This window comes from Symsagittifera roscoffensis, chromosome 3 (assembly GCF_963678635.1).
Source record: "Symsagittifera roscoffensis chromosome 3, txSymRosc1.1, whole genome shotgun sequence".
NCBI classification, from domain to species: Eukaryota; Metazoa; Xenacoelomorpha; order Acoela; family Convolutidae; genus Symsagittifera; species Symsagittifera roscoffensis.
The window spans coordinates 20,832,866-20,846,152 of NC_087064.1; the positions used below are offsets into that span (position 1 = coordinate 20,832,866).

At 35.4% G+C, this 13,287-nt stretch overlaps 2 protein-coding genes across 5 annotated transcripts in view; both read left to right on the plus strand.

Annotated features, from left to right (window-relative positions):
* The window catches only part of LOC134841946 (rho-related GTP-binding protein RhoC), a 164,162-nt gene extending 158,432 nt beyond the window's left edge, over positions 1 to 5,730 (plus strand). The window contains exons 2-4 of the mRNA XM_063858047.1: positions 3,013 to 3,176; positions 4,131 to 4,280; positions 4,793 to 5,730. Of these exons, the coding sequence (XP_063714117.1) occupies positions 3,021 to 3,176; positions 4,131 to 4,280; positions 4,793 to 5,068 (582 nt within the window). The 5' untranslated portion in view covers positions 3,013 to 3,020 and the 3' untranslated portion in view covers positions 5,069 to 5,730. The remainder of the gene's footprint in view (positions 1 to 3,012; positions 3,177 to 4,130; positions 4,281 to 4,792) is intronic.
* Positions 1 to 13,287, plus strand: part of LOC134841944 (lisH domain-containing protein ARMC9-like) — a 461,419-nt gene that overhangs the window by 258,874 nt on the left and 189,258 nt on the right. The window lies entirely within an intron of this gene.

The following is a 13,287-nucleotide window of genomic DNA, read 5'->3' on the forward strand; positions in this document are numbered from 1 at the left end:
CTTTTGCAGAGTAAGAACCAGGGATATCGATTCGAATCCGAGTATTCGACCCGAATACCGAGTATTCGGCACTTCGAAGCCGAATCCGAATATTAAAATTTTGAAATCCGAATATCGAATCCGAATATTTTTTTTTGCCGAATACCGAATAATCCAGTGTCCACTGCTAAAAAACCCGAATATTCCGAATATTGGTTTACTGTTTTGTTTCACAATATTTTTCTGTTTTTTTATAAGATGGCTAATGTAGAAGAGTCTGATGTCGCTGCCGAGTGCGAGTATAGAAAAGAAAAAGGAGTGGCAAAATGGCATGAAAAGTTTCTTGTGGAATATCGAGGTGGTAGAAAAACGGAAGGAAGAAAGTGCATTAAATGCAATGTTTTGATTAAGAGTATTGGGGCGTCAACGACTTCGATGACTAAACACACGCAAGTGTGTGATAGCAAAACGGTCCAAACTGTCATTGCATCGGACCAAACTTGTGAGTTGTGACAGATTTTTAACATTTACTCACTCCCGCGATTTTTACATTATTACGCAAGTCCCAGCCAATTCTACTTGAAAAATGCTATGTTCAATACTTTTTATAGAATTTGTTGTATCAAACTTTTATGCTAAGTTTTTTGGGAAAATAACCAAATATCCGAATAGTTGTTCGAGTAGTAACATTTGGCCAAAGCCGAATCCGAATAGTAAGGGCACTATTCGGCCGAAGTCGAATATCGAATAGTTGGGCCGCGGCGAATAACGAATATCAAAAAATCCGAGTATTCGACATCCCTGGTAAGAACGAAAATCTACGACCTGATTGTTGAGAACCTCATCCTTTTAAATTTCTTCGCTTTAAGCTGCTGCACTGTTTGTTTTAGATTCAATAACCAAAACTCTAGATGGTGGTGTTTCGACATTCTTTCCTTCGACATTTTCGCTACCATTACAAAACTTATTTCTTGTTGTTTCGTCCTCATTTTTCTCATCGCTGGCATTATTGGAGCTTGGTTTTTATGGGTACTGAATATTTGGATTATTGGTTTTTTGGTTTCCTATATTGCACCAATCATCGTGATGACCTTTTTCTCTTTGTCCAGACATCTTGCATTTTTGACTTTCATGTAGTGAAGGTATGTGAAACGAGATTTCTACACCTTCCCACATTTTAAAGCCATCCATTCTCGATTTGTAAGACCAGTCCGTCATCTTTTTCTCTTGTTCTTCGTTTTGTATTTTAACTTCTGAAATTGCTCTTCCTGTATTGTAAACCCAGTTCAGTTACAATACAGGTCTCACGTTGGAATATGGGGCTATGAATTATGTCTTCTGGCAATTGGAGAATTAATTTCGCTTCGATATCGTTGCATACATAAGGCAAATTCGACAATTTTATTTGGCTAGGTAAATATTCTTGGGTCTATGAGACCTTCGAAAGCATCCCATGGGAAATACCGTCCTGTTAAGTAGAATGATTCCTTCGCTTTTGTTGCTAGTTATGAATTGCTTTGCTTCGGGGGGAGCAATAACTGTCAGTGTATGAAGTTTGCGGTCATCTTTTGTCACATTTAATGTTTTTGAGATTTTCATCTTCTGTTGCATTGTTGTAGGGAAATTTTAGAAAGTATCGATAAAAACAGATTGGAAATATTTTCATCAGTCTTAATTCGAGCAAATAATCCGAGCGAGCAAATTTACAAAAGCTTATTTTAATAGCTTGCGATAGCTTAATTTCAGCAGTGAAAACTTAGTTTTACTCGAGTAAATGTCGGTCTTTTTTTGAGATTTTAAGGTCTGCTTGGAATCAAAATCTTCAAAAATTCAAAATATTTGAAGACAAATATTGTCTAAACAATGAAGTTTCTCCGCGTTTCGATAATTCTCAAATCGCACACAGCGCTGAAAACGACATTAAACTCAGAGGGAAATCCCCGGGTCGAGATCCCGCTCAAAAACCGCTCAAGATATGAGCGGTTTGAGCGGTTTTTCAGAAAGATTTGAGCGGTTTGAGCGGTTTTATTAGATAAACCGTTCAAAAACCGCTCAAACCGCTCATTTTGAAGCAAGATTTTGAACGTAATTGTCTAAAAAACCGCTTAAATCTTACTTCAAATTAGGTGAAAAATCTCGACTCGGGTCGCGTTTTTTTTTATTTTTAGACTTTGATTTATGAATATGTTCGGAACTTTATGTGCTACTTGCACATTACCGGGCTATCCTTTATTCATCTTGAGAGGAGAGAGAGAGAGAGAGAGAGAATGAGAAAGGAGAGGTTTTATTGAGAGAGAGAGAGAGAGAAGTTGAATTACGTCTTGACTAGACAGTATTAAACAAACATATCTATAAAGCAAAAGCAAAGAATAGAATAGACATTAGAGCACACATATTTCACTGAGTTTGCTGTTTCATGTGTGGGTAATGGTAGAGTTGTAGCACTTTGTCCCGCTCCGTTCCAGGTTGTATGGCATTACAAGTGAGTAGGTGAAATTTCCCGAAGATAGGATTGTCGCAATTTGGAGGAATTTTGTAGAAGTTTCATTTTAAATCTCATCTCAATTTGGAGAGGTTTCATTTTGAAATGTTGTATCATGTTAAGTTGAACATGTTCTGTAAACGAATTATTGCAGTCTATGCTTTAGTTCAATTTCCATAAATTTTCGAATCTTTTTTATAATTAATTGTGAAGTCCTCCGAGCACAGTGATGTTTTTCCGATATCTTCCACTTAATAATTTGATTCAAAAACCTTCAGTTTTTTTCTTCTAAATTTAGAGCAGTCTCTGATTGGTGGACGAATTTATAAAATATTCGTTTACGTATTGATAACGACACGTAACTTGCTGATGAAGATCTGATTGTAAAGTTACTTGGGGAATTTTGATACTATTAAAAATCTGTGGATTAAAGAATTTTGTTTTTGTCAACATTGAAAGCTCTGAAACAGATCATTTTTGAGTATTTGAAGCTATGAAAAGCTAGCGTCAATAATTTTGGTTATTAATATTATTTTGTCTTTTCTTTTCAGATAGATAAATGGCCGCAATCAGGAAGAAACTTGTGATTGTAGGAGATGGAGCTTGCGGGAAAACTTGTCTTCTTATAGTCTTCAGTAAAGATCAGTTTCCTCAAGTATACGTTCCAACAGTCTTCGAAAACTATGTAGCTGATATCGAAGTTGATGGAAAGCAGGTCTGTGGGTTTTATTAAATAGAGTTTAAGTTGGTTTAATTTGCTGAAATGTGCGGAAGTTCAATTTCCGGCATTTTAATTTCCTACTGTATAGTATCTTAGCCGTTTTTATTGTTATATGGTTTTTTTTGTGGCCAAAATTGAATGCATGTTGAAATTTCTAGTTTCAGAGTTTTTCCAATTTCATTTAGATCTTAAACGTCAAGTTTTTAGGGCAAATCTGGTCAACAGTTTCTATAAATTTCAACAAATGTGTGAAATATGAATGAAGTAAATGCCGAATTGTTGGAAACATCCTTGTGGGTTAACGAATCCGAACGAAGTGAATTGACCCATAACTGCTCAATTCCACGTCATTTTTGAAACTTGTCACACATTTCTAGAACATTTTTGCAAGACTTCAAATCTTTGTCAACAGGTCTCATATCCTGGTAGCATCTACAGGAACTTAATTGCAAGGGAGTGATTTTGCATTTCAACATGATTTTAATCTAAGTTGTGCAATTACCAGCTCCTTTTTTAGACAACCGTTTTTCCATTTAATGGTTAATTCGGCAAGCGTTTAGCAGTCCTAATTTAATTTCGTCATATGTTAGGCAAGAAATTTCCATGCTTATTTGGAACAATGAATTTGGAGCTTCAAGTATTTTTTCATGTTGTCTATCCAGATATTGCTGGCATAGTTACCTGTTCTAATGCTCAATGAAGCCCGATAATTTTTAAAATTTGAAAATAGTTCAAACTAGAAATTTTGTCTTTGTTTTCGCAATTAAAGTGACAAGCAAATCTGTGTTTCAATATAGTGTTGCAGAAGATCATTATCATTTTTTTGGAAACTGTTGAACATAGGAAAAGGGAATTAGAACTTCGAATTCAATTTTTTTAAACAGTTTTATCTCATGATCTGATCGTTTGACAAACGTCTATAAAACGTTAGCTGTGAAATTTTTCTAGGTCGAGCTCGCCTTATGGGATACTGCTGGGCAAGAAGACTACGACAGATTGAGACCACTATCCTATCCAGATACTGATGTTATTCTTATGTGCTTCTCAATTGACAGTCCCGATAGCTTGGAAAATATACCAGAAAAATGGACACCCGAAGTGAGATACATTTTTAACAGATAAAGCCAAGTGGTATATCGGCCGAGTTACTTGATAATGCTAAATACCACACTTCATTTAATTTAGTTTGACAGCTACTGCTCTCGAAAACATAAAAGAAATTTGAACAAAGTTTTCTGGAATAATTGAATTAGTATATGAACTTTTTCAGGTCGTTGTGCTGATAAGTTTTAAGCAGTTTATTGAAATTTTTTATTCGCGCTTCTTGGCAATTCGAATGCTCGATAATCGAAAAGTGTATCTAGTGTTAACGGAAGCAACGCTTGTTTTGTATCAGCAATTCACTTATTGTTCGAGCAAAGTAACATTGTTTTATGGCCCATTTTGGTAACGAATTTGTTGTTAAAAAGAACATTTCGAAGATAATGAAAGATTATGCGAGTTATTGTTTTTTTTTCAAATTGGTTTTTAATCAAAAAAAGTCAGAAACGATTTTCTGAGAAAAATATATGATGAAAAGTGTTTGACTGACTTGGATACTTTTTGTTCAGGTCAAGCATTTTTGTCCCAACGTTCCGATTATCTTAGTTGGAAACAAAAAAGATCTTCGGACATGTGAAAATACCAAACGAGAGCTGGCCAAGCTGAAACAGGAGCCAGTAAAAATGGAAGAAGGTCGTCAGATGGCGGACAAGATCAATGCCTCAGCTTTCCTCGAGTGCTCAGCTAAGAGTAAGGATGGAGTGAGAGAAGTGTTTGAAACTGCAACACGTGCAGCTCTGCAGACTAAAAAGAGGAAGAAGAGGAGGAATTGTTTGGTGTTGTAGATAGACAAAGAAAATGAACACTAACCGTCGCATAACTCGATCGTAAACCAAACCGGACGAAATACAGAGGGAGCAGCATTTACAGTACATTGTTTGAAGAAGAGAACAAATCATGGGACTCTTGTTATGATCTCTGATTCAAACTAGTGCACAATTGATTTACTAGAACTAATTGATCAGTCTGTTCTTCCCATTTTAGATTTCAATTAAAAAGCTCTTTCAGCTCAATGAAATCAAATCATTCACCGTGAATCGCGATAATTATGGCGCGCTGAAAGGTTGCTTTTATCATTAGTATGAGTCTTGTGTAGTTTTGCGAGTTAATTCATTGAATTTTCTAATATAATCATTCAATCAGAAATGTCTCTTGATTTTTAGCAGATTGACCTTTCCAGTATCTGATACAATCTTGAAGCAACAAGGAATGATTTTGAATTCGAAGTTGTTTGTTTTTGGTAGATACTGGGAATGTCCATTTATAAAAAGCTTCTCTTGTGACTTATCTTTTTCATATTAAACATCTTTCGCTCAAAATTTCAATTTATTTATGTAAAGTTCAATTTTTCACAGTTTTACACAGACGAAATCAACTGACATCTTCTATCAGCGCTCCATTGCTAGTCAATTAATAGTGATTATGTGAATTGAATTTGAAAATCTCACGGTCTCAATCTGAACCAAGTAAAAAACGGATGATAACGAAACGTTGTGGGGTCGATCTTACTTACCACTGTCAGAAAATGTGCATTGCCGACTACTGATCAGTGAAATTACATCGATAATCCGTTAAAACTGAATTAGAAAAATTTAATTATAATATGTAAATAAATCTTTTTTTCAATTTTCACAAAATCTCAATAAATCCTGATAAATTCAAAAACAATAAAAATGTAAATTAAATACGCGGTCATGTAAATGAAGGAGTTATATAGTATAGATAAGTTCTTTAAGGGAGTCAACTTTTCGGATTGTGCCCAGAATACAGGCGGAATTGGCAGTTTGAATAGCAATAGATATCCGTTGTTTTAAAAACATAGCCGCGCGTGGCTCTTTTGTGGCGACGATGAGCCGTTTTCCCAGGTCTTTGATGAAACAACGGATATCGTTTACTGTGCAAGTAGCACAATGTTCCGACCATAGTCTCAAAAAAATACGAAAAAATGTGTTTCAAATTAGTGGCGTTGTTTCTGTGTGGTGTCAAAGGATCAGCACGAAAAACTAGATCTTAGGCAGATTCGACGCATAAAGAATAGGCAGATTGGAAAAAGTTTTTGTAAAAATCCTTGAATGGCGCTAAAAACTTCAAAAAAACTTTTTTGAGTTAAAATAAATTTTCGAGGATAAAATTAAGAATAAATAAGCTAATAAACGCCTGCTCACTCGCTTGAAATAATACAAAAAATCAAAATTTGCAGCCGGTTTGCTCGACGGAAATTTTTTGTTGTCGTTCGAATCACGACCTAAAGGGTTTTGGTATGGTAGTACATCACTCGAACGAATCCGATGATTATTTGTACCTGATTATGCGTGGAAAACAAAGACCAAAACTTATGAATACAAAGTTCCTCCACAGTTTCCATGACCGGAACAAAAAGTTTTTGTGTAAATTGCGTAAAATAATTCGAAACATGGGCTAGGTTTATACAATGAGGTTAAGTATGAAAGATTCTGGAAAGTCACTTTTTTCTGCGCAAATTTCGAGCATTTTTACTTTCGATGAACGTGTTTCAAACTCGCATATAATTCGCGATGTTTTTTTTCAGGAAGAAGTGAACTTTGTTCGGGCTCGAAATTAATTTTTAGTTCTTAATTTATTTTGAAGTTAAGTTCATTGTTTTTACTAAAGAAGGCAACTTGACTACCGAACAAATAAAGTAAAGGACACCAAAAACGTGGCCGACTTCTCATTTCGAATGCGGAATTTACTTTTCAGACTTCCCATCAAAATAAAAACTTTACTTATTGATACGATCCAGTGTTCTCAAATTGTTATTTTTAAAAATCATTAATTGTTCTAGAAATTCAAAGAGCTTGAAGATCTTGTTTTTTTTCTTAGAAATTCAAAATGTGAGATTTCAAAAAACAATTCAAAGTAAACTTTTTATAGTGTGTTGGCTATGTTATATTTTTTGAGATGCCTAGGAAATTTTTTCCGACAATTTTAGTTACCGTAGTATTAATGAGGAGACTCTTGAGAGCATACCTCTTCCCATAGTCTCATTTTGGTCTACTCCTTTTTCTACAACCTTCCAAAAAATCTGTGGAATATATTGCGCACTTTTTTGTTTGGTTTTCCGTTTCTCAAACTCTAGCCTGCCAAATTTGTAATTTTGGGTTCAAATAACCCCAACAGCAATTTTGTAGATCCAAAAAGTGGTGAATCCTGAAATGTTTTTCGAATTGTCTTAGAAACTTCCCTCCTAAAAAAGTTTTGGGTTCAGTCAAAATATTGGGCTTTGGGCAGCTTCCCTGTATAAGCGGTTATGCAAGAAAAATTTACAGTAAAATTATGGCCTTCGAAAAGTCAAATTGTGAATCTTAATTGTATATATCACATCTCACAGAAAAAAGCCACCGAAATCTAATGTACAGGGTTCAATCAAAAGAAGGGGTTTTGGAGGGCGCCCTTGCGTTAAAAGCCAACTCCCAAAATTTTTTACACAAAAAGTTATTGCCCTTAAATTTTCGGTTTGACGGTTTCTTGGCTCTTTGACTTTTCTCAAAAACTACCCTCCCAAACCTGGGTTTTTGGTTCCACTCAAATGAATGGGTTGTGGGAATCTTCCCTGCTTAAACGGTTATGCCAATTTATTTCGAAATAAAAACAATGGCCCTCAAAACCAGCCAAACTTTCTTTATTTTTTTCACTGTTATTTGATAGTGAAACGCTTATCACGAATTCTACAAATTGACAGTGAAACGCTTCTCACGACTTTCATTGAAACTCCTTTAACACGAAATTATGGCGCTCAAAAAATTTATTTTTGAGCGTATTCTCAAATTTTTTGTCTTACCTCAAAAAATTATCCGCTGAAAATTTAGGTTTCAAATTCATTCGAAAGAACAAACTGTTAGAATCTCACCTGATCGAGTAACCAGGGCCAATTTTAGCACGAAAAATAGTGACACGCGGAAAAGTCAAATAAATAATTTTTTCACAGTTTTTTGGAAACTTGATTTGCGTCGAAAACTTCCCTGCGACTTTTCATTTTTATAGTTTAGTGGAATTAACAGGCTGGGATTCTTTGCTGTATTAAACGGTACGGCCTCTGTGTAGAGCAATATTATATCGATCGAAAAAATATATATTTGTTTTTCGATCGTCTTTGGACTTTTTGACTTTTCTCTAACAAAACCCTACCAAACTAACTTCTCTGATTTTAAGGTTTAATCTAATGAACAACTTGCGAGAGTTTTTTTTACTGTAGTTGCAGCGACTCCTTAGTTTCTGTCAAGAAGATTGCTAACGAAAATTTCACTGGTTCTGCTATTTTTGCTTTATTTCGCTCCTCGAAAACTACCCTTCCAAATCCGAGATGAAGAGTTCAATAAAAACAACCTATATAAAAAATCCGCAGCTATGGATTTAATTGAAATAATATTTTTTGTTTTTTGTCCGTAGATTGCTGTAAAAATAAGAACTAGAAACAGTGTTTAAAATTGGTTAAGATTTATCTAATCAGCATAAAGCTTAAGTCTAAGAACAATGTTAGTTTGATTCTAGAGGAAATATATGTAAATACAAAAAGGCGAAGCGGAGCCTTGTACCATTTTTGATACAACACAATCAATAAAAAGTATGAGTAAAAATGGAAATTAATGAAAAAACAAGCTGAAACAAAATTTTTGTATATCTCTTTGAAGGACACCTAGGATTCAGCTAAAACTGAAGGTAAGTACTTAATATTTTTAGAATTTGATAAACCGTTGCGGGACGAAATTAGTATTTTCAAAAAGCAAACTTTGCACTAAAATGAGAAGAGTGAAAAATTTTGAGACTTTGGAAGTTAAGGTACGTTTATGAAGTTAAGCTTCCAACAACCTGTTGGATCGATTAAACGTTTGATATCAGTTTTTGATTGTTATCGAGAAAATATCAAAAACGGTCAACAAAAATCCGAGAGCTGACATTTCTGAGCATAATAGTTTTTTCTTTCAAAAAAGTTGGGCGTAGCCACTTATGTAGTAAAGATTCACCCAACTTGCTATTTCGATTGAACCCAAAACCTTGTTTTGACCGGGTAGTTCTCAAGAGAAGTCAAAAAATTTTCAAAAAAGCGGTCAAAAATCAAAGTTTTTTTAGTTTTCCGAGGGCTTTAATTATTTTTGTAAGAAAATTTTGGGGTAGTCGCATATGCAAAGGAGCTTCCCACAGCCCGTTCGTTGGATTAAAACAAAATCGCAGATATAGAAGGCTGTTTTTTACTTAAATGCAACAAATTTTAAATAACGCTCAAAAATTCAAAAAACTGGCTTTTCCCACGACGATAACTTCTTGTGCAAAAAAAATATGAAGGGCACTGCTAAAGCAGGGGAGTTTCCCACTACCCGTTATCTCCATCGAACACAAAACTGCAGACTTGTGAGGTTAGTTTTTGAGAAAAACTTGAAAAAGATTTTCAAAATGGTCAAAACACAAAAACTACAATATGCCGAGGGCCATAAGTTCATGTGCATAATTGCTTTTTAAGGGGAGCTTTTAGTTTCCGTTCTACTCAATGAAACCTAAATATCAGATTTGGAAGACTAGTTTTTGAGAAAACGAAAAATATATCGGTCAAATATGCCCCAACAGATGTTTTCGAAGGCTGTAGACAAAAGCGGAAAGCAAAACTAGGCCAGAGGAGTATGCCGGAACGCAACAATTAGACGGTTTTTCTATTTATACCCCTATTTGGAAATTCAGTAGCAATTGTTGATGGAATTTTCCAAAGCGTCTCAAAACAAACTTAAAAACCCTTACACCTTCTTAATAACTGTTCCGATCAAACAAAATTTTTGGGCAAACATGACAAGCAAGACAATTGAAATTCAAATTAGCAACTGGACAAAACTTACGAAGCTAAAACACGGCCAACAATCTTTCGCGGACACCAATTGAGCCGAAAAAAAATTTAATTTAGAAATTTTTAAGCAACTTGAAGTCCCCCTGAATTTATCCTGTAGTAACTAGTACTCAGCCAGTAGTTAAAATTGATTTTTGAAGAAATTGGGCATGTTTGGTTGCTGCAGAATTGATTCAACTGATTTTGTTAAACTAGTTGTTAACTAGAAAAAAAGTCTATATTCCTGTTTGAGAACGCTTGCTTATCGCAAGCGTAACGAGTATATGAGTATGTGTGAAACGTGTAAATGAATACGTGATAAAGTTTAGCTAGAAAATCGGAAATTGAATTGTGAAGCTGTAGTTTTTCAATTTTCAGGTTTTGAATCATTTGTTAAGTCACTGACTTGATTTTGTGAAATATTTGATTGAGCTTAGTTGGAAAAAGTCGCAGTGAGAAAACAAGTTCCAAATTCAGTTTGTGGAGTTGACACTTCCACATTTGCAGAGCTCGCAAAGAAAAGGAAACAAGAAATAGTAGGGAACTGGAAAAGTAAAAACAAAGTTAAGGTAACCAAGACTTAAGTGAACCAGAAGTTGTCCCTTATCATCTTGTTTTTATAACTGCTGAGATCATCCAGTTGTTTTAAAATCGATATGAGTTGCATGATAAACAGTTTGATTGATTGTGATTTGGTTACATTTCTACTGGTAAAACTCGACTGAGCTTGACTACGTGACGAACATTGAATCCGTTATTCGTTTTCAGTTTAGTTGTGCGGACTAATCCATCCTGTCCAGAAAAGGTTTCGATGACTTTGACTAATGGCCAATATCCACAGGGGTTGACGTCTCCAAGCATCCAAACCATGTCATTTGGTTTCACATTTGATTGTGAACTTGTTCTGTTTGTCCATTTTTGATAACCGAGAAACGATTTCTCGAGAAAGCGATTGCAGAAGGGATCCGGGAGCAGCTGTGAAGCTTTTCAAGACTTCGAAAGAGATTTGCTTCTTTCCTTGAAGACACCAGGTTGTAGATTTTGAATTGCTCGACCCAGTAAAAAGTGATTTGAGTGAGCAGCAGATCATCTTAAGAGTCGTCGGATACGTTTGTGAGCGGTCTGTATTTCTTTGTTGAATCAGTTTCTGTGGGGAAAATTGTCAGTGTTTCGTAAGTGAGTATTCTGGAGCTGATAAATTTGTGCAGGGCAAGATTCAAAGTCTGCACTGATCTTTCACAAGAACCACCAAAGTAAGGCACCAAAGTTGAGGGATGAACTTCCACTCAAAAGGTACGTGCAAAAAACTGATGAAACCCAAAAGCTTTTTGTTGTCTGGAAGCTTTCAAGGCATTTGTTCAGCTCAGCGTCAGAAAAGACAAAATTTGTTGTTCTAGAATTAAAAACAGTTTTCAATGGTTTTCCTCGGCGGGCAATAATGCGTCTGATGCAAAAAAAAAGTGCTGTCATTTTAGAGGCTTAACAAACTTCCAGCTGAATAGCTCTGTTGACAAGACAGGTGAAAAAGAGAACGCAGGTGGCGTATTCTTTACCTTATAGAACAATGGGAAAGGTTCGAACGTAATCTATACCAAAAGTTGCGAGCGTAAAGTGATTTGTAGATGCAACCTTTCGATCGGAAGATTTGATTTTCAGGATAGTCAAAATTATGTTGCAATCCTCTGCGTGGTTTACTCCTGTGGATGATTATTTTAACCATCAAGCAGAACTACAGAACTCAGAACCGTTCATTTGCAATGGCCATTAATTGTATTTTTCCGTAGAAAGACAAAAAAAACTTGTATGGTTCGTAACAGCAGTCGAGTGAATGAGTTATCACCATCAAGAATGATTGGATTTTTAGCAGGCAGCAACATTGGTACGCCAGTTAGCCGTCATCTTGAGCTTATCATATCGAAATAGTCAAACAAAGGGGCTGAAGTTTGAAGTCAACTGTTTCTTTTGGTTGCTACTGTTTTTGAAAATCTGCAATGTCGAGAGAGAAATCTTGCCTTTGAGCAGTTTTGATGACCAGAAAGTGCTCTTTTGTCAAACGCGACAGTTGTTGATCTAAACAGTAGTCAATTGACCGTAGTAATTCCGTGGGCTTTTCATGGAGCCAATCAAGCCAAATTTCAAGATTTGGAATCTTGTTGACGTCTAAGGGAGTGTCCCAGTTAACACCTTGACACCACACCGATTGTCGAATTTTTCGAATGCAAATTGTCATTAGGGCTACTATACCCAAGTGGTCAAACAGTGACGCGGTGTACTTCAGCAGTTTTTGTTGAGTAGACACTCCTACCCGAAGAGTTTTGACGAAATTTTTGCTGTCGGTGAAAAATCAATTTTTGTTGCTATCCCAGTTAACACCGAGAACTCTCTGTAACTGAAATGTTGGATCATTCAGCGTGACAAGAATATTTGGGTCAATGGCATCCAGAACAACTTTGCTGATGGAGTTCCACTTATTCAAATAAATCACCCTCGAGACAGGCAGCCTCTAACTACCTTCACCTGTTTAAAAGCTTCGTCTACAGTAGCTGAAGTAACATATAAGTGGTCGATGTATATGATTCTTTCAAAAAAATCAAAGCAAGCGGAAAATGACAGGATGATTCTGTAGTGCCAAATATACGTCTGGTTTATTTATGAACTCTATTTGGCTGTTTGCCTTCCAAAGGTGCCAAAGATAAGGCGTGTTCTTAAAGCTTACCAAAAATAGCTTGAACATGGAGTCTATATCTGCAGATATAGCTATATTGTTCTATGAGAAGCGAAGAATAAGGCCAGTCAAATTTCATACAAGATTTTGTCATTTGAGTAGGTTAAGAGGTTATTTGGACCCTTATTGGTTAAGATTTTTCTTACTTGATTATTTGAGTATGTGCGAAAAGTATATGAGAATTCGTGATATTTATGAATTTTTGTGATATATTCGTGATATATATGAGAATTCGTATATGAGAATGCGCCCACGTTTATATTATGAAATTGATTTGTGATGCAGCATGTTCCCGTATTTGAAGTTTTGAATCTTTGGTAAAGTCAGTGACAAGATTTGGTGAAATATTTGATTGCTTGAATTATAGACAAAAAAAAATTGCAGTAAAATGTAAAGAAATTCTAATGAAAATTATTGGAATTGACGCAGGCCCATGTTGGCTGAGCTTG